The 22,008-nt window shown below is 36.5% G+C and overlaps 1 protein-coding gene across 3 annotated transcripts in view; it reads right to left on the minus strand.

Moving 5' to 3' along the window:
* Positions 1 to 748: 748 nt before the first annotated feature.
* The window catches only part of BBX (BBX high mobility group box domain containing), a 139,510-nt gene continuing 118,250 nt past the window's right edge, over positions 749 to 22,008 (minus strand). For 2 of the 3 annotated variants that reach the window (XM_063305580.1, XM_063305579.1), the window contains 7 exons: positions 18,028 to 18,108; positions 11,346 to 12,261; positions 9,570 to 9,708; positions 8,196 to 8,344; positions 6,974 to 7,093; positions 4,991 to 5,183; positions 749 to 1,215 (listed from right to left, as the gene is read on the minus strand). In XM_063305580.1, the coding sequence (XP_063161650.1) occupies positions 1,128 to 1,215; positions 4,991 to 5,183; positions 6,974 to 7,093; positions 8,196 to 8,344; positions 9,570 to 9,708; positions 11,346 to 12,261; positions 18,028 to 18,108 (1,686 nt within the window). In that variant the 3' untranslated portion in view covers positions 749 to 1,127. The remainder of the gene's footprint in view (positions 1,216 to 4,990; positions 5,184 to 6,973; positions 7,094 to 8,195; positions 8,345 to 9,569; positions 9,709 to 11,345; positions 12,262 to 18,027; positions 18,109 to 22,008) is intronic. The other variant, XM_063305581.1, reaches the window with a different exon arrangement.

Here is a 22,008-nt window from a genome sequence, read left to right on the forward strand (position 1 = left end):
AAAATGGTCTGTTTGATGGCCTAAATTCTGTAACATTATTCCTCCGTCATCATCTACTTACGCTATACTCAGCACTTTACCATTCCAAACTACCACTGGCACTTCATAAACTGATGAAGCCAATTAAGACTGTGCATAGTATTTATGACAATTCCAGTGTCCATAAAATGTAAAATATATTCATCAGTGTGTATGTTAACTGAAAAGTTTTTTTTTCCCCAAAAGAGTGAAGCAGTACTAAGGTCACTTCTGAACAATATATTAATAGTATCTTCCCCATTTCACTGCTTTAAACTTAAGTCATTTTGGATTTCTGTCCAAAAATAAATGAAATCTTCAAGACTTGAAATACAAATCAGTAATCTGTAAGCATTGCTCTTATCTGTAGGCCAGACCTTTGCTTTAAATGTAAATCTTCCTCATTATTCTATGCTTAATTTTTTAAAAAAGCACAATAAAGCCTGTCAATATTTTTTTTGCCAAAAACTCTTATCACCCTGGTGGCAAATTCAGAAAAGTGCAGAACTTCTTGGCCATATAGCCACACATAGACCTCAAACAATGGTACACCTGCCATGCGTTCTTGGGAGTCTACAAACAAGTTCTTAAATTCACTCTTAAATATAAATGTAGGTATAACCTATTATATAAACCATCCTAGAACTTAAATGTTCATGTAAAAAGGACTAAGATTATCTAGTAACTAGTGCAGTGCGTCAGTTTCTTTTTCTTTCTTTCTTTCTTTCTCTCTCTGTACTTTTGTTTAAAGTAGCTAGGCTTCATATGAAACTACTTTTGACAGAACAGGTGCTGTGTGAGCTACAGTAAAGTTCGCCTCCTCCATGTCACCGTGAATTTACCACTTTAAAAACCTTCCATGAAAGCAAAGCTCCAGGATATTTCATTTCTGTTCCGTAACAGAGAAATAACATCACCCTTATAGTAAATTTTGGGCTCAAGCTAAAGGGAACTGGCCCAAGCTATAAGTGAAACCTGTGCCACACTGAACATGAACCACTCATTTTCAGGCTAGGAGTTCCTCCATCACATGGACTGACTACCATCCATTGGTAAAGACAAGGCTAGGATATTAGGTAAAGCACAATGTTTTACAAAAGGGTGGAGCTTCACTGGTCAGCACAGGAAATAAGCACTGGAGCCTGAGACATTTCTTTTGGCTGTCCATCACAGGGGAGAGGTGCTGTTCTCTGATTCCTACAAAGGAAGAATAGATGTAATGTTAACTCAGAGAACATACCAGTTTTCTAACCTGAAACACTAAAATATAGCAAAAACGTGTTTTACTGGAGCTCGATACAATGGATTTTGTATGCAGCAGACCAAATTTGGACTATGATTTATGTCATTTGTGTGATGTCAGTATGTAAATGCTATCAGCTGTGTGATACAAACTAAATCATTTGCATATTATGTGAATTGTAAATTACACAAATGATGTAATTTGTGTCATTTCTGTGATTGTCATCACACAAATTACTAAATTTCCACGAAGCCTTACTCTCAGATTCAACAGATTTTTTTAAATAAAGAACAACCGTCTTCCAATTAGTCTGTTAAAATAGGATTTCATTGTATAATCAATTATATTCAAAATGCCAATTAAATCAACTAGTTAAGAGTAAATTGTTCTAACTAAATTTGTTAGAACTAAGTTACAATTCTGAATTACAGATGGTCTGATAAAGAAAAAAGATAATCTCAAAAAAATCCTGCCGTTTCCAGATGTAAAACTGTTACCATATTGGCGATTAGGAAAAAAGGCTTCTACTACTGGATTCCTGCATTGGGCAAGAGGTTGGACTTGATGATCTCTAAGATCATTTGCAATAATTACATTTTATGATTCTATGATTAGTTTGGTTTCCAAGTAATTTCTTTCATTTTAGAAATTATGCTGATCATGTGCTACTTCCCCTCCAAAAATAAGAGAAGAGTACTAATTTATAGATACAGGATACTGAAATGGGGTAACTGAAGCCCTGCCTTCAGTTTGCATTTCATCTGCACTAGCTCCCACTAATCACATTAATAAACCTACCACTCAATTCAGTGATAACATAACGCACCAAGGAAGTGACCACACTAACAGAATGAACAGAACACAAAAGGCATAGTTGTGTGTGCTTCAAATATGTTAGATAATACATCTGAGAATTTTCTTAGTGTAAAGCCTGATATAGAATAAACACTACCAGAAGGAGTATTCAGAAAACAGCTCTTCTCAGCTTTTGTGTCCTCTTTCAGCCTGCTTCTGTAAAATTTTACTAGCAACAGAACTATCAAAGGGTGCTGCTTTTTTTTTTTTTAAATCAGGAACCTCAAGTGCCTGTGCAAATTATCAGGAATAGTTTTTGATATATGGAAATTAAGGCCAATTTACTCCACTGTAGTTAGAAATGGTAACTTCCTCTCCTTAATTCTGACATAATTCCCTTTACAACAACAACAAAATTAGGGTTTTATATAAATTGTTTTATTTTCCAAAGGGATTTATTTATCAATCAATCAATCAATCAATCAAATGTGTCACCGCCCATCTCCTCCCACTGGACGGACTGAAGGCTGAAGCTCTCCTACAGACCACAACCTCCCCTGAACAACTGCTGTATTCTTTCTCTAGGTGCTACCAAACTAGGGAAAAGAAAAGAGGTATGCTAACAGTTTAGCTCTTCTGGCTGCCAAATATTGTAGATAATCTCTCCACCTTCTCTTTACCCCACAATATTCACAGAATATACTCCAATCATCCAAGGTGGGTATCAGACTGCTTTCCTTGCATGTTTATTTTAACCCTTTTTTCTATATAGTTTTAAACACTTGCTGCTACTGCAAGTTGAGAATGTGCAGATATGTGCAAATAATACTGAAAAGAATACAAGAATAACATCATAATGGCAGCCAGAAGAGTAAACTTGACTCCAATTAAGTTGCCTTAGCAATAGTTTCAATGGAACCTAATCATTTGGGGGGCCTGGTTCAAATTTCTAACACATATCCCATGCATATGGAACTCTGAGCCTTAGGGTTTTTTAAACAGCATTTCCCAGAGAACTATCAATCTCTGTCAAACTAAAAGCCCTAGCTTACTTGCAGCTCACACATTCATACATGTTCTAGAGAAAGGATAAGTCTGGGAAGTCACTGTGTACAATGTTGTTTATTGCTCTAACAATACTCAACTTTTAGTTCTTTCCACATATTTCACATGAACTGGTCTCACACAGGCAATTAAGTTTCTGGAAGTATCTTCAGGAGCATCCTCACCATCTACATTAGGCTGCAAGTATTAGGATACTAAAAGTAAGAGGGAGGCTCTATATCATCTCTATTTAATAAAGGCCCTAAAATGCTAAATTCAGAGCTTGCTCTATACATTGAGCTCTATATCTTGTGTTCTTGTGTATTGGAACCAGTTTCCTGACTGAATCTTAATTTCTGTCTGGCCTTGGCTACAGACATGCTCCTGGGAGTCCCTGGTATTTAGTTCATTTCAGAAGATGGCTTCCATTGTTATAATCAGATATACAACTTCTCCAGGAACAAAGCTAACAGAAACCTGGCAAATACAGATATCTGGCAGATAACATCTTCTTGAAGAAGATCCTGTATTCTCAATTTGCTTACAGTGGTAAATACGGAAAGATTTGCATTTTTTCTAGAATAGGTTTGGGAATATATACATACACAGAATTGTAAGTAAGTAGAAAGCATATGATAATCCTATACTTTGGGAGGGCACCAGATCTGGGAAATATGGCATAGTTTTGAGAAGCCATTTTCATAATTTTGATCTTATTTTTTTCATTTTTCCTCTTCCCCCTGAAAATGGGAGTTGAATTTAAGCTAAATTTTGAATTTAAAACAGAATGTCCTGAACATATACACAATAGCTTTCACTCCATGAACTCAGTTCTTAAGGCAGATATCGTGGCTGAATAATTTACAGTCCTTCCTATTTCTGTTGGCATGGATGATCAAGCTTGTATTTTAGAATTGTTTCCCATACATTTGTACAAAATTTCATTTTGGTGAAATTTAAAATGCAATGAAATAGTGCCTGAACCTTTAACACAAAAAGGAAGTTAAAAACAAGCAAAAGTAAAAATGAAACAAACAAAGTTCTGAATGATTTTGTTGACACAAAGGTGTCACTTAGGCTGATCTATAAGCACAGGTGGTAGAGCACATTTTTATCACCTCTGTCTCTCGCTCTCACTATTTTAGAAAACATCAACTGAAATTAAACTGATATTTTAAATTCAGATAATTATATTATTGACAAACAAATCACATTTCAAAATGCTATTTTTGTGATTAAAGGAGATACAATATTGTATTTATTTTTTTAAAAAAATCTTTTCTGGCAAACTAAATTAAAAAAGGTGCAAAATCAATTTCTGAAGATGTACACTTATGTACACAAATATATATATGACCATAAAATATAAATGTACATACACGCAAATATTCATTTCAGTATTTCAGTTTTGAAAACACGTCAAACATTGTAGGCCCTACGTTTTTCATTTTTAAAAATGGGTGTGGAGTTTAAACTAGTATGACTTAACAATATGCACCAAATGTCATTCTATTATCTCAATATTCATGAAAATACTATATGCAACCAAACTTCTGACTACTGAAAGAGGAAGTTAGGGCAAGAAGATGTCACTTTCCCACTGCATTCTACATTCCAAGCCTTTCCTAAGTGTACCTTGACTTTGTAGACTGTTTTTTTTTTGGAACTGCAAGTGTTGTAGAAGGGAAAAGAGAGAGATGTTTTCCCCTTATGGGAATAAAATAGTAAAGACGTTAAGTGTAGCACACCATTTATAGTATGATGTGTGTATAAATGAAATGTCTAGGTAACCCTAGCTTCTTAAGGCTCAAACACTGCTTGATCTGGATGCTTGATTTCAGACACAGTTACAGATATTACAAGGCATAGTTCCTTTTAACTAGTACCTACCTGTGCACATTTTCCATTGCTGCTACCTCCGCCAAAGCAGCTAGACTGAAGAACGCAGATACAGATGGCATGTCTGGTGTAACACTATGACTTTCCTCCAGTTCGTTGTTTAGCAAGGATTCCTCACTGCACTCCATCCCTGTACTTAATGGTCTCTGAAGAGTATTCTGCAGTTTCCCTGTTGATTTCTCTTCTGCAAAGGAAGCAAAATAGCAAAGACTGTTCTGATACAGTCCAATCCTCCTTACCACTGAGATCAAAAGGTTAAGCCTTATTCAGGTTTTTTTTTTCCTCTTTATAATCGAACCAGTTTGGAGAGACACAACAGAAAAACAAATCCTGCCAACCAATTCCCTATTCATCATCCACTGAGTAATATTTGTCAACAGTTCTGACTGAGGAGGACGTGTCACTTTGGGGAAGAGTCAAGTAGCATATCCTCCTCAGCCAGAATGCTATACATGTATACTACTGCCCTTACTGTGGTTGTAAAGAAACCAGCAGTGCCTCCCCTCTGGCACCGCCAGAGCTTTTGGCAAGTGCTAAGAACATAGTACTTGCCTCTTCCTCATTATGTCTCCAAGGCGACAGAGTGCAGCTGGCCCCTTCCAGTATGCACTCTGGGATAACTGGCAGCACACACTGAAACCAATGATCCAGATGATTTTTGGTGCAAGCTGAGGGACAGCAATCTGGCTGTCATTCTGTGGGCATTGTACCATGCAGATGATGCTGTGCAAGCTGGGTGGCCTTCAGCCTGGTATGTGTTTGTGTGCCTCCTCTAAGTGCTGGTCTAAGAAGGCTCCTCTTAGCTTTTTCCATAGAATGAAAAGCTCAGAGAGGCTCCAAAGTGGGTGTTGTTGCATCTTTCCTTTAGAAGCAAGGGGATTATGTTGCTTTGTGAAGGAAGTTTCAGAAGGTCCTTCATTTGAAGCTTTGTTGAAGTGAAGTACCCTTTGAAACTTGCAGCCTAGATTATCCTAGGAAGGAATATAATGACAAATTTAAACAAAAGATAAGAGCATTTCAATGACAACAAGTATCTGAATAATTAAAGGAGTTGTCTTTCTAGTGGTAATGACCAGCTGTGAAAGCTGGATCCTGAAAAAAAGTGAAAACAAAGAAGACAGTTACTTTTAAATTATGGATTTGGATATGGTTAATAAGAATATGAGCTGCAAATAGAACCAATGAATCAGACCTGGCCCAGATAAAGGCTTACTAATTGATATGCATGCAATGCAAGTGTATGATGGGCTAGAAAATAATGATTATCCTTGGCAAGATTGAGGTAAATATACAGTAAGAGGAAAACAACAGATAAGATGGATGAATGAGATCAGAGAGATTACTGAAGTGTCCTTGGATGATTTATTACTGAAGACAGGGAAGGATGGTGGGTATTTGTCCATGCAGTTGCTACAAGCTGAACTTGCTCTATGCTATCTATGTAACTATTCTATCTAGTCACAAGACACAAAAGATTAAATGATCCAATTGTACATAGTTTTCATGGTGTACACAGAAATAAAATAGATATATATTTAATGAACCTAGCTTAATTCAGAGCAGGTTCATTTCTTTCTAGCCTTTCTAGAGAACACTGGCATAACCCCAGGGAAAAGAAATTCTAGAAAATTACATTTCCAGAAATCTTTGTACCAGGAACTTTGACATTGTGACAAAAATATGAGGGTAGCTTAGAATGGTCTAGTGCAATTTTTCAAGTTAAGTTATTTCTTAAATACATGTGATTTTTTAAAATTCTTCCCACCCTACTCAGTTCTGAAACTCTGTAACATATAACAAGATATATTCACTTGTACTAGTTTTTTTTAAGTAACTAATAGCTAATTTACAAAACTATACTTTTGCCTTTCCTTTTTTTTTTTGTTTCTATGATTCCTGGAACTTGCAAAGAAATTTGAGTCAAGAATGAATTTACAGTAGTATCCAAAGAAAATCAGTCGTATACTTACTTACCCAGACCCTGCCCTGCTGGTGAAACTCGACCATCTGCTGTCCGGACCAGATGTGTGATCTTGGTTTTCCTTGCTTTTCTCTTCTGACTCCCAACCAAAGGTTCTTGTATTACCACAGACTCTGGAACGTTTAGAAGAGACATAGAGCTGTTATTTTTCCCTGACACCTCACTGGGGCTAGAATACAGTTGCAATGGAACAAGCCACTTCAACTGTTAGCAAAATACACCACACAGATCCTTTAGCAAATTCTAAAGTAATATAAGAAGCTATGGAGAAAATATCTACTTTCAAAGAGGGTTAAAAGAGTCAACTACCGTATTATTTAATTATTTCATTGAGTCAAAGCTTTTATCTGCAGGCAGATCATTTAGGTTTCTCAATGTTTTTCCAGACTTAATTTATAATTGTTTATTTTTTTTCCACCTTGGTATTGTGGTGGCATTAAGTAACTGGTTTCTTCTCGCTCAGAAGGAAGCTTTTAATTACATTTGCAGAAAGTAAAGCTCATTTATGAGTAGTTATAGAAATATCTTAGCAGTGGGGACACTGCTTGATAACACAGTACTATATTAAATATCACATGAAGCAGTGTACTTAATATTAAAAACATTAAAAATAACTTAATTAACCAATTTGTTTACAACCATCTGTTTTGCACATAATAAGCACTCAGGATTCCAGCTGAATGAGAAAAGAATGAAGAAACATAGTTTCTAGCTGACTAGTAGGAAAGCAATGACTCAGCAGTATTACAGACCTCTAATGTGGAAGAATCCCTAGTTCTACAGATATCATACTTAGTCCCGATTAATTTTTGCTGCACTATATTTCACGTGGTTAAACTCTTTATAGTATTATTTCATGAATCTTCATACATCCAAATTGGTTTATGCTTCACAAATTATCAAAATGAAAGGTAAAGGCTCGTTCAAGCCACCTAAGAGGCTTATCTTAGGTCCTCACTCTAGGACAAAAAAGCAGTAACTTGTAAAGTATCAAGTAATGAAATATAAAACAGAAATGTATTAAACAAATCAGCCATGGATTCTAGAGATTTGTCTTTTCTAGCCCTCTGGCATGCCAGTGGAAAAGCAAGAAAAGAATATGCAAAATTTCTGACATTCTCTCATCTGCCTTCATGCTTAAATAAAGAGCATAAAATCTTCTAACATAAAAAGGTGGCTTCAAGGAAGTAAGCTTCCACTGCTACAAGTGCTTACCTTTGTTAGATTTTGTTTGGTCTGCAGCGTAATTGCCAACTTTCTTCTTCTTTCTCGGTAAAGAGGCATTTTTACGATCAAATGTGATTGGACTATATTGAGGAAGGCTATTGAACTTTTTCTCAAATTCTTCTTCCAGCTTTGCTAAGCTAAAGATGGGAAAGTAGACAATCAAACAGATTAAAATAATGTCGATTTTAAGATCTTATGTAGATATAAAATAAAATAGGGGAGATGGTCAAGCCCTGTGGCACCATGTGCTAGAGTGCCCCAGAGCTCGACCTCCCCTACACACTGTCTGGAACCATCCACTCATGAAGAAGTAGAACCACCAAAGAAGAGTCATTTCCAACCCTCATTGGTGATCCAGAAACATACTATGGCTAATGGTATAAAAAGCGACCAAAAGGTCCAGCGGGACCAGTATGGTTGCACTGTCTTACCCTTGCGCTGCTATAGGTCATCAATGAGGTGACCCATCCATCAAGCAATATTAGGATTTGCTCCTGTTCAAGGCAGTTTTGCATGTATAGGCTGCGCACAAATGATTTTCCATGACTTGCGCTGTTAATATACAGTATGTACTGTATATACTTGCAAATAAGCCCATGCACTTATTACCCAGCTCAGGGTAAGCTGACCCTTGAATTTTTAATCAAAACACCATGAAAAAACGTACCACCCATGGATAAGCTGACCCTCAAAATGTTTCTGTTTTAATTTTCACAATTAGCTTATGTGCGGGCAGCACATTTTTCATAGTATTTTAGTTGAAAATTCTAGGACCAGCTGATGCACAAGTATATACAGGTACTTTAAAAAAGTATTACCATATATACTCACAGATAAGCCCATCTGTGGATAAGACAAACCCAATTTTGGGGGTATATTTTAAAACCTAAAATTTTTGGCTTATCTGTGAGTAGATACAATATACATGTATGCATGCATGCATGTATCTATGTATCTATCTGAAAACAGTTCACTTTGGTTTGACTTGTGGTTCAAACCTAAATTTTGCAAATCAAAGGCATCCTGACCAGATAGTCTGGCAATTGTTTCCACAAATCGCCTTTCAGATGGAACTCTGACAACGTAATTAAATTTCTTAGTAACTGCTGTGCTAATAGTATAATATTCAAAGTTCTAAATGATCAAAGGACCACTGAATCAATTGGTTTTACTTTCATATATATGGGCATAAGTTTAAATTTATCACTATTTGTATCTATCCTTTCTTGGTTTAAAAAAAACTGATAACCATAAGTAACAAAAAATTGCACAGCTGAACAAGATAACTGGTTTCATTTCTCCAATATCTCCAGACTATCCTGAAAGTGATTTATATACTTAAATGCTTATTATGTCTCTTACCCCAAAACAATGTCTTCCTTTGGCTTACTCCTTTTTAATTTTTTGTTCCCACTTGTCCCACTTGGGGAGAATGCCCAATTTTCTTCATTCCAGCATCCTTCTTGATCAGAGTTGCCACCTTTTCCTGAGCTTCGTTTCCCTAAGGAAGTTAGTAGGAAGAAGGAAAAAAAATGTGCATGGAGACTAGTGAGAAACTTTGTAACAGGGATACACTAGGAACATAGTATATTGCTTTATGCTACGTAAGATGACTGATTCATCTAGCTAGATATTGATCAGAGACTATGCTAGGACTCACAAAATCATTACATCAAATCATTATTTAATACTGCAATTTCTGAGCAAGTCCCCATGAATTGATATAAGTAGTATAATAAATTAATACTAGCACTAATACTACAATATAGAATAAAATACACACCTAGAACTACAGAATGAAAGAAGAAAATAATCTGCTTAGAATTACAAATATATCCATAGTGCTCATTGTTTAATAATTTATACTTTTAACATTTTACATGACAGCCTTCATATAAGGTTTTACTATGCATCCAGATATCTACAAACCTTACGCCTACAAATGGAAATCTATATATTTAAAAAACCCAGTAAGTATTTCTAAGAACCCCAATGAGATCCACATAAACAGATATGCAAATAAAAATTGAGTATAAACGTAGACACCTCTCATCTCTATGTATTGAGAATGATAAGCTAGTACTAACACATCTGTTTATAATTGGACAGAAAAATCCATCCATGTCTGAGCTGATGGTCAGCAGGATTTATTCAGATTCCAGGATGCTTGAGGCTAAGGATATGGGGCTGATTAATCCCTGGGTGGAAAAATACCTTGAAATCCTGAGTCCATAGTAAAAAAGTTAGATAGAACTGTAACCAATAAAGAAATAAATGCATTCTTCGAACACTTTTGCATATGTTCCATAATCTAATAAAATGGTTGTGGCTGTTTTGTTTTTTGACTTGTACAGTTTCCAGCCTTAATAAGCAACAATTAAAATAATAGCAAATGTCCTTCCTTGTTTTAGGGGGTACTGCTGTAGTATGAAAGAGTTTCCTTTTCTGATTAAGATGTAGAAGTGTGAAAGGAGGATTTAGGATGTAAATTAAGAACAACCCTCTTAAGGACCAATTACTTACTCTGGTATGAAGGATAGCTACATTCTAATAGCTACAGAATTGCAAAGTTTGTGGGGAAGGCTAGGATACTGCCCAATGTTATCGATGACATAAATAGCTTTAGCTGCTACAGCAAAAGCTACAGAGCTGTTGTTTATAACAGTGCACCTAAAAGACCACTTCTTGAAGTTATGCTTTAAGTATCACCAAGGTGATTGAACATTTTGGTGGAGAAAAGTTCCTTCCTCCTTCCCTTCCTGTTTAACTTTGACCAAGTTCAGGAAACATGGCTTATCATTAGTTTAATATGTCCATAGTTTTGAACCTGCTGGCCTCTCCAGCTTCTTGTCCCAGATGGAAAAAGCCTTTGCCTTGCATTTAAACCACATGACACTATCTAAACTGTTATAAATAAGTAATTAAAAACATGGACAGAAGATATGCAGCCACTTTCTATTATCACTGAAACATATTATAGAAATAAGCTCACTGAAGGCAGACTTATTACCAAAGTCTAGAAGGAATTATATAGGGGTGCACTAATCAATCTCCTTTGAATAATGAAATATAAATACAAATTAATTACAGTTTTGTGGCTTTTTAAATTCTGAGACAGACATCTTAAAAGTCAAATACCTCTGTCAACATTGGAACGCAGAGATGTAAGCATGCCTTCTGACACCAGAGTTTTGTACAGAGCACCTTTGCAAGCTCTCTCAGATTTTCTTGAGCCACAAATTTCTGCCTTTTTATTACAGTCATTGTCCTCAATTTTAACTTGATCTGGTAAACTCTGTGATATTACAACCTCTGTTGGGATTAGAACATCTGATGTGTTTTCAGATACTTCACCCGGTACATCCTTGTTATCTTTAATGCTAACAAAATCAGGAGGCTTTGATTCTTTGGTGGTCTCTAAACATTTTTCTTTCAGTGCTCTTTTTTCTTTTGATTTTACTTTCTTCTTTGGCGACTTTGTGTCTAAAATATTCCCCTTCGTGGCATAAGAAGGGCGAATTTTCTTATGGGACATTTCTGTAAATCTCTCTGTCCCCCAGTCCCCTTTTGCAACTGCTTCAATAGTATAAATGACACTCTCAATGTCCGATTCGGAAGACTGCCTCTTTTTGCAAGCCTTTTTAGGGGTACACTTTTCAAGTCCTTGCCGGTCCACTTTATTTTTCTTCTTTTTCTTCTTCAGTTTTTCTGGCTTGCTTAATCCTAAAGTGCTGATGTCAGCTACTGATGTCAGCTCATGGGAACAGCATGCAGGATCCTTTGCTGTTGTGCTGTCATGTCCAACTAATGTAATGCTGTCCAAAGCTGGATCTGAAATATGTATACACTCTGCCATCTCCCCTAAAACTCCAGTCTTTGTCTTTTCATGGTCTTGTCCCCTCATCTTCTGAGATTTTTCTGTTTTTACTTTTGCTTTCTCTGGATCTTCAATTTTCATCTGTTCAGATGCTTCCAATGCTTTGATAATCCTCGCTGTTTCGGGCTTCGCCTTCCCGGGTTCTCTCACTTTTACTTCCTCTGATGCAAGGCACATCTGAAACAAACTCCAATATTAATTCCACTTTATTATGGAATTTAAAAAACTGCATAACAGTTTTACAAATTACTCTAGCGCCAGTATCTTCATTTTAGTAGCAGTGCATTCTATATTTCCTATCCTAGAGTCCATGGAGGGTATATGCAACAACACCTCTTGAGCCTTCATTTTGACTGCACTGAACTGTTTCAAAGTTGAGAAAATACAAATTTTATAAAAACACTTTGGAGTAAATATGTATTAGACTAATGAATTAACTGTCAGCAATGGTAAACACATTTAATTGAGTTTTGTATTTCTTAATACCTGGTACCAAAACCACTAAAGTCCATGGGAAAAATGCTGCTTATTTCAATTTCAACAAAGCTGTATAAATTCTCAAACAACATTTCAATGTAATTTCATTAGCTCTAGAGTATTTGCATAATACCTTTTAATTTCTGTACTGTATATACTTGGAGGTCCATATACCTTAAGAGATTCTAAATAACAGCTATCCTTCAGGAACTGCTTCAGCATGCCGATTTTAGACTCAATTCATCTACAATGATGTTGCTATTAAAACAGTTCCAAAGAAGAAAATATAAAGGGTATAATAATATTTTATTGGTATAAAGCTAATAAAATGGCAGTGATAACTTTGCCAATATTCTTTCAGAGTTTTGTATTAAAAATGCTTTTATAAAAACTCAATTAATTTAATACATCTCTTTCAGCTTGAGTTTGCCAGAATGCTGCATATGCCTCATAGTTGGTAGGATGTAAAAAGGAGTATGTTCACTTGTGAGGTAATCTCTATAGAGATTCTGGACTCCATAGAATAACATGAGTATGCTTGGCTTAAAACTAGGCTCTGGTTTCACTTGTGACCTACTAGCTAACATGTGCCCAAACTGTTAGGAGGAAAAAGCTGCAGGGGACATTGGCATAATTAACTATGATAACTTTATCTATACCTATCTTATTAAAAGGCATTATGTAGAAGAGTCAATTGACCAAAGCCATGAGGAGCGGGGTGGTCAAAACTCTGGGCACATCTGGTGATGATTCATGTGAACACATGACAAAGGAATGAATATAAATTTAAAAGCAAAATTGATTTATGATGAAAAATTGAGAGAATTGGTGAAGAAGAGCTGAATAATGACAAGAGGTAGGATAGACAATTTTTTGGTAGTAGCAAGAATCTTGGGGAAAAAAATAGATACGTAAGAAAAAAAATAAAGTAAAAGAAATTAGACTGAAAGTAGAAGGACTGCAGAAAGAGAAAGTAACAGTCTTATATTAAAAAGTATTAGAAGACAGCCTAATCTCCCAACAGAATGGATGGAAAGTGAATGCAGAAACTGCTTGAAACTGAAAGGAATTTAGAAAGTGCCACAGTATTATGTACAGTTGTGCTACAGGAATTACAGAAATGAATATTTGGTTTACAGTGAAACAGGCTGTGGATGAAAAAAAATACGTATGTAAGAATGAATGCTTTAAGAAACAAGGAGAGAAAAAATATAATATGTATATACAAAAAAGATAGTTGCAAAGTATGTAATCAAAAAGAGCAAGGAACATTTAAGACTAAAACAGGCAAAGAAAATACAGAATGATTTTGATGAAAATAAAAGGGTTAAATAAGGAGCCTGTAACAGGAATAGAATTTTAAAAATGGATGAAATGATTTGGGATGAAGTTGAAGTGAGAAAAGGCTGGAAGGAGTGTTTTAGAGATAGGAATGTTACAAATATACCAAAGAGTGGATTTGAAATGAATATTATCAGTGTTAGTGTTAAAGAAAAAAATGAATTAAAAAGTCATATATGCTGTGAGAACGTTGAAAAATGATAAGGATACAGGTGTAGATGGTATAACTGAAGAAATCTTAAACATGGATACAGCTTACTTATGAAGTGGCTTCTAACTTGTTTGAAGTATGTGTGGAGACTGCATCTATGCCTGACAATTGGAAGAATGTTGGTATTTTATATGAAGGGAAAAGTAACATGTATAAATGCAAAAGTGCAGGGGGGTTGGTTTGTTAACTGTGTTTGGGAAGACATTTGCTAGAATTCTGATTGAAAGGATACAAGAGGTAACAATGAGCAAAACTTGGGAAGTATCACATGGTTTGTGCCAGGCAAGGAACTTAATACTGGTTGCTGAATATGGTAAGAGTGTTGTATGACAAAAGTAAAGCTTGCATTAATATAAACAGCAAATAGTTCAGCTTTGAGCATGAAGAAGGACTGTTCTGTGTAATGCTTGTGACAGTATTAGAGGTATGTTGGACTGTTGGTTGGGGATATGAAAGTGTGAATATTTTTGTATGCAGATTATGTTTTATTTATCTGAGAATCTAAATGATTTACAGCAAATGTTATCTAAACTGTCTGATGCAATGATGAATATTGATCTGAAAATTAATCCACCAAAGACAAAGTTTGCAGTGTTTAACAGGGAAAATGAAGTGAATGACTGCAAGTTATATGTTGTTGTTGTTTATTCGTTCAGTCGTTTCCGACTCTTTGTGACTTCATGGACGAGCCCACACCAGAGCTTCCTGATGGACGTCACCACCCCCAACTCCCCCAGGGACGAGTCCATCACCTCTAAAATATCATCAATCCATCTTGCCCTTGGTCGACCCCTCTTCCTTTTGCCTTCCACTCTCCCTAGCATCATCATCTTCTCCAGGGTGTCCTGTCTTCTCATTATGTGGCCAAAGTATTTCAGTTTGGCCTTTAATATCATTCCCTCAAGTGAGCAGTCTAGCTTTATTTCCTGGAGGATGGACTGGTTTCATCTTCTTGCAGCCCAAGGCACTCTCAGAATTTTCCTCCAACACCACAGTTCAAAAGAATCTATCTTCCTTCTCTCAGCCTTCCTTATGGTCCAGCTCTCGCAGCCATACATTACTACTGGGAATACCATTGCTTTAACTATGTGGACCTTTGTTGTCAGTGTGATGTCTCTGCTCTTAACTATTTTATCGAGATTTGTCATTGCTCTTCTCCCAAGGATTAAGCGTCTTCTGATTTCCTGACTGCAGTCAGCATCTGCAGTAATCTTTGCACCTAGAAATACAAAGTTGTATTTGTATTTCTTTCACTGCCTCTACGTTTTCTCCCTCTATTTGCCAGTTATCAATCAAGCTGGTTGCCATAATCTTGGGTTTTTTGAGGTTTAGCTGCAAGCCAGCTTTTGCATTTTCTTCTTTCACCTTCATCATAGGGCTCCTCAGTTCCTCTTCACTTTCAGCTATCAAAGTGGTATCATCTGCATATCTGAGATTGTTAATGTTTCTTCCAGAGATTTTAACTCCAGCCTTGGATTCCTCAAGCCCAGCATGTCGCATGATGTGTTCTGTGTACAAGTTGAATAAGTAGGGTGAGAGTATACATTTCCCAATCTTAAACCAGTCCATTGTTCCGCGGTCTGTTCTTATGTTGCTACTTGGTCGTTATACAGATTCCTCAGGAGGCAGACAAGATGACTTGGTATGCCCATACCGCTAAGAACTTGCCACAATTTGTTATGGTTCACACAGTCAAAGGCTTTAGAACAGTCAATAAAACAGAAATAGATGTTTTTCTGAAACTCCCTGGCTTTTTCCATTATCCAGCGGATATTGGCAATTTGGTCCCTAGTTCTTCTGTCTTTTCTAAACCCAGCTTGTACATCTGGCAATTCTTGCTCCACGAACTGCTGAAGTCTACCTTGCAGGATCTTGAGCATTACCTTACTGGCATGTGAAATAAGTGCCACTGCTCAATAGTTTGAACATTCTTTAGTGTTTCTCTTTTTTGGTATGGGGATATAAGTTGATTTTTTCCAATCTGATGGCCATTCTTTTGTATGAATGGCAAAAAACTAGAGCGAGTAGATAAGATTTTTTAAAAATGGGCATAATTGCCAATATAAATAAAGTACCTTGGTTTGGTCATGTAGAGGGAATGAATGAGAATCAAATATATAAAGAGGGAATGGCTCCAGAGGATAGGAAGGAGTAAGAAAGTTGGAATTGATGATGTCCTGAAAAAGGGAGAGATGAGAAATTCAAACAGCAAAAGGCAGCTCATGCAATTTATAAGGATACAAAGGTATGGAGAGAGAGAGTGAATGGTATTGGTTAAAACTTGGTTTAGTTATGTTCCCTTTTATTTTTATTATCTCATGCCTTTAAATTCTTTGGCTTATTATTTCTTATTATTTTTGTGTTTTGCATAATACTGCTTTTTCTGAAGGAGAAGAGCACAGTGTGTATGTATATACTGTATATATGTAATACATCTCTTGCATAGGGTCTAGCCTGTTTGTCAATATTTCATTGCAAAATGCACTATTTTATTGTAAATTGAGTGCTGCATTGAATTTACCCATAGAGGTAATTGCTTTTGTAAATTTTGTATGAAATGTGATACCACAGACATACCACTGACATTTATTTAACAGTGTCTATTTCATTAAAATAGACAAAGAACTGAACCTTCTGGACAGCAAGTTGGTTAAGCTCTTACCACTAAAGACGTTTAAAAAAGAAAGAATGATAGTTTAAGTGTTTTATATACACTCAGATGTTTATACTCTGTTGTTACAATTCAAAATCTGTTACAGTTCATCTGGTATTTGTCTGCCTTCCCCTGGATATTTAAAATATCCTTCCTGGAGCTTTTTCTCTAATTTTTGTTGCACACATGAAAATAACAATAAAAATATATTATATATGCTGTCTGCAAAAAATATGTAATTTATCGGCACTTGGTTGGTTCCTCATGCAAATATAGTATGTAGAGATGCACACCACATACCAAAACAGAGCTATATGCAATTTCAATAAATTATAGACTTATGTTCATGTTGAACTGTGCCTAAAGTTTTAGATTACAACACTCAAAAAAGAAGGTTCTTTATAGTTACTTTCTTTTCCCTTTCTGGCCAAGTCACAAGAATGTATATTTGAAGGAATCAGTTCAATATAAAAACAAAGAATTTACTGCTATCAGTCTGCTACCTTTATTGAGAGCTATAAATCATCACCCACTGTGGAGGAAAGATAACAGCAGAGGGCAAAGTATACAGCTTAATCAACACAAATAAGAAGATGCCTCTAGAAAAAAAAATATTCTTGAGTAACTGCTACCTCCAAGCCACTCAACAGGCTTGAGAGTTGACAAGGTAAGGCAGAGATCATGTAGCTAAAGACAACTTTAGGACACTCATCTGCAGAAGAATGGTGCCTACAGTAAAAGGGAATTGTTCCATTGCCATACTGCTTTGGGGACATATTGGGAAAACGGCACCCTACTGTTTAGTGTTTGGATGGATACAAGAATCCCACTCTCTGGGGGATGATTTCTCTTTTTTGGTCTGCGACTGGTCAAGGCCCACTACATCATTACTGATGAGTAATACAACTTATGCATGCACCATTTTGTGAATGTTTTCCTTTAAAGATATAACATGTTTAAAAATATTTAATTTTTAAACATGTTATATCTTTAACTATACTATATACTTTCTACAGTTATGCTCTACTCAGTATGCTACTGCTCCTTGAAGTTTGTAACTTCTTGATCCTACTGCATGCCTAATGGTTAGACAAGATAAATCTAGATTCTTGGCATGAACAGTAATTGAGGCTTCTATAAACAACAATGCTAATTATGTCTGTACTACAGCTCTATTTCCCAGACTTTGGCAACCAGCATCATTCAGCCTCTATTCCCCAAATGTACCAGTAGTAATTAAGCCACAGGATTTTAATACTACCTCTGCCAGCTGAAACAATGCTGATGTCCCACACTGTTTCGTTAATTCAGAAGGACCTGAATGGGATGTACTTGATGAGATCTAAAGTAGAAATAAAGAAAGTAAGGGGTTGAAGCAGATAATATCACAAAGTCACTGGTAAAGTTGTATCTTCAAGGTGAACACTAAATGTCTATGGAAGCTTCAAATCTGACAACAGTATTTGGAATAATAATTTAATACTGGAGATCCAAACAAAGAAAAAGCATTATGTCAACTAGTGTCCTTCTTAACAGCATCAGAGGTTCAATTTCAATTCAGTTTTGGTGGCAAGAATTAATGAATTAGACCATTGCAAAGGAGATTGTCAAACTATGGGGCAAATATTTCCTTTGTTACAAATGGCAATCTCAGTGATTGATTAAATGTAAAAGTTATATAACTTTACACTACTAGAAATTGCATGCAAGTGTTTTTCCTTCTCATGGTAGTCCATTTAAATTTTATGCACAAATAAGATAAATGTAATGAAACCATAGGCTTGAATTCCAGGAGCACCAGCTATTTGCATTTCCTCCCTTCCATTTAAGTAAAAAAGGGTACTTTTGTGTCAAACATCAAATAAGGCCTCGTTTCTTCTGAACTGTATTTAAACGATGCTGTTGAGGCCACTGGAATGCAACAGACCTACTTCTAACAATGAATAATGATTAGGCTGGAAATAGTGGGAGGTGCAGTTGGTTTATTAACTCTGAATTAACTCTGTATTATTGAGATTTTATGTTGTCTTTATTTTTATTAATATTGTTGTTGCTCTTGATATTTATCTTGTTTGAGGTACTGTTGTCTATGTTGGTTTTTATATTGCATTTATATGATTTTTGTATTGTATTTATATTTTTTTGAGTATTGTGCAACATTCTGAATTATTATGTTTCAGGGGAAAAGATTATTCTGTAAGGTTATATAAACTGATGAGTGAGAATAAAACAAGACAGTATAGAAAAACAAATGACTGGATCATTAGAGGCCCAAGTATGAATGAGAATAGTGATTAGAATATATTTGCTAAGAAAAAGATACGTTTGTTTAAAATACATGGTTTAAGCTGTGGTCTATTCATGTGTAAACCTGGCAACTGAATGTATTTAAAAACATGACTTAATTTGATTGTTTATGCTGAAAGACTGAGAGAATTAAGGAAGGATACAAGGATTATGAAAGATTCTGAACTCTGGCTAGCTTTTGGGAAAAAAATGAGCATGATGAAAATTAAAAAAAGAAAATAAAGTGAGAATAGAACTGCAAGGATAAAAAATACTTGCTTATATGAAAAATATTGAAGACAGACTAATCTTGTAATACAAGGAATAGAAAGTGAATGTGAAAGAAGATAATATGGGAACTGCCTGAGACAGAGTGAAAGGAATTGTGTTACAAAGTGCCACAGAAGTATGAAAAGGACGCTTGGTGTGGATGGGGAAAAATGCACATAAGAATGTTGCAGAAAAAAATGAGGTTGAAGTATGTTGTACATCATGGCTATAGAAGACAATATAGTTGTAAAGAGATCAAGGCATTGAAAAAAGAATTTTGATACAAATATAAAAAAAAAAGTTTTGGAAAAAGTCAAGAGGGCTAAACCAAGAATCTCCAATAGAGTGTATGGGAATAAAAATAAAACTGATGAAATGAAATGAACTGAAGTGAATGGAAATAAAAGTAAAACTGATGAAATGACCTAAAATGAACCGCAAGTTAGAAAATAATGAAAGAAATACTTTAGAAATTTGTATCAGAATAATATTGATATGTTGAAGAAAGAATTGAAATTAATTCTACAAAATGCTAGAAAAATTTTTATAAAAAAGACATTATAAATGCTGTGAGAATGTGAAAAATAATATTGTTGCAGATGTAGACAGTATTATTTACTTATTTATTTTATTAAATTTCTATGGCCACCCATCTTAAACTAATAACTCTGGGTGGTGAACAATCATAAAATCAATTAAAACCAAATACAAACACAATACAAAAAATAAATATATACAGCAGCCTAGAAATATAACCATAGATGTCAATATAACCAAGAAACGGGGCCGCTAACACACCTGGGATATCTTGGATTGAAGAACCATGCTGAGACGGTTGGTTAAGTCTCTAGTGTTTATTGTTCTACTTGACTAAACAGAAAATCCTGCTAAACTGAAAGGCCGAAGGAAAACCCTCACAGATAAAACCCAGAAATCTAAGGTGGGCCTGCTCTGATTTCTTCGAAAGAAGATTCAAAGCTTCTAAACTATGCATGCGTTTTTCCTCCTGGATAGGGGCCCCTTCCTGTTCACCATCAGTACTCATGACACCTGGGCACCACAACCAGGTCTTCAAGGCCTTACAAAAGATCAACAGGGTTGAGGCCATCCTACTCTATGGAGGGAGAATGTTCCAGAGGGCATGGGCCATGGCAGACAAGGCATGTCTCCTAGTCCCTGCCAGCCAACATTCCCTGGCTAACGGAACCTGGAGCACGCCCATCCTGCCGGACTGAATTGGATGGGTAGAAACAATTGGCAGAAGACATGTCTTAACAGTCAGGAATCACGCTGAGACGTGGAATAGGTCTCTAGTGTTTATTACTGCTACATAAGACAGAAAATCCTAACAAACTGAAGAAGCATGGGAAAACCCAGACATATAAACCCCAAAAGTTAAGGCGGGTCTGATCTGTGTCTCTTTGAATGGCTGCTTAATTCCTCAGTACTACGCATGCGTTTTCCCCCTTGGATAGAGGCCCCCTCCTGCTCGCCATCAGTACTCATGACAAGACGGTCCCTCAGGTAACCCAGTCCCAAGCCATGAAGGGCTTTAAAGATGATAACCAGCACCTTGAATTGCACCCAGAAGCACACTGGCAACCAATGTAGTTCACGAAGTAGTGGTGTTACATGTGTTGAATATCCGACATCATTTACTACCCACGCAACTGCATTCTGCACCAGTTAAAGCTTCTGAATGCTCTTCAAAGGCAGCGCCATGTAGAGTGTGTTGCAGTAATCTAGATGGCAGGTCATGAGGGCATGAGTGACTGTAAGCAGAGCCTCCGAGTTCAGGAATGGGTGCAGCTGGTGCACAACCTGAAGGTGTGCAAAGGCTCTTGTAGCCACTGGCATCACCTGCTCTTCCAGCAGGAGCCGTGAGTCCAAGAGGACTCCCAGATTATGCACCAGGTCTGTCTGGGGCAACACCACTCTCATGAGTACTGATGGTGAGCAGGAAGGGGCCTCTATCCAGGGGGGAAAACGCATGCGTAGTACTGAGGAGTTAAGCAGCCATTCAAAGAGACACAGATCAGACCCGCCTTAACCTTTGGGGTTTATCTGTCTGGGTTTTTCCCACGCTTCTTCAGTTTGTTAGGATTTTCTGTCTAATGTAGCAGTAATAAAGCACTAGAGACCTATTCTTTGTCTCAGTGTGGTTCCTGGCTGTTAGGACAACCACCCCATCCAGGACTAAAGGTGGAAAAATCTTGATACTGGAAAGCCCAAGTACCCAAAGCCATTCCGTCTTGCTCGAATTGAGATGAAGCCCACTGAGGCCCATCAAGTCCCCTACAGCCTCCAGGTACTGGAACACGACATCCATGGCATCAGTCAGGTGGCCTGGGGTGGAGATCTGGAACTGGGTATCATCAGCATACTGATGATACCTCACCCCAAACTAGAACTAGAGAAAAACCAAGCCAAGCCAAGCCAAGCCAAGCCAAACCAAACCAGAGAAACAGTCCAATATGGATGTGGTTTGTTGATGGAGTGGCGGGGCTATTTGTTTAACACGTGAAGATTGTATCTGTGTCTGACTACTACAAAAAAAAACATTATTGTTATTTATGCAAAGGAACAGTTAACTAGTTAATGCAAAACCTTTGGGGGTTAGTTTGTCAAGTGTGAATCAGAAGGAAGGCATCTGCAGAATTTTGATGGAAAGGGCACAACAGATGAC

The sequence above is a fragment of the Candoia aspera genome, chromosome 5 (assembly GCF_035149785.1).
Source record: "Candoia aspera isolate rCanAsp1 chromosome 5, rCanAsp1.hap2, whole genome shotgun sequence".
NCBI lineage: Eukaryota > Metazoa > Chordata > Lepidosauria > Squamata > Boidae > Candoia > Candoia aspera.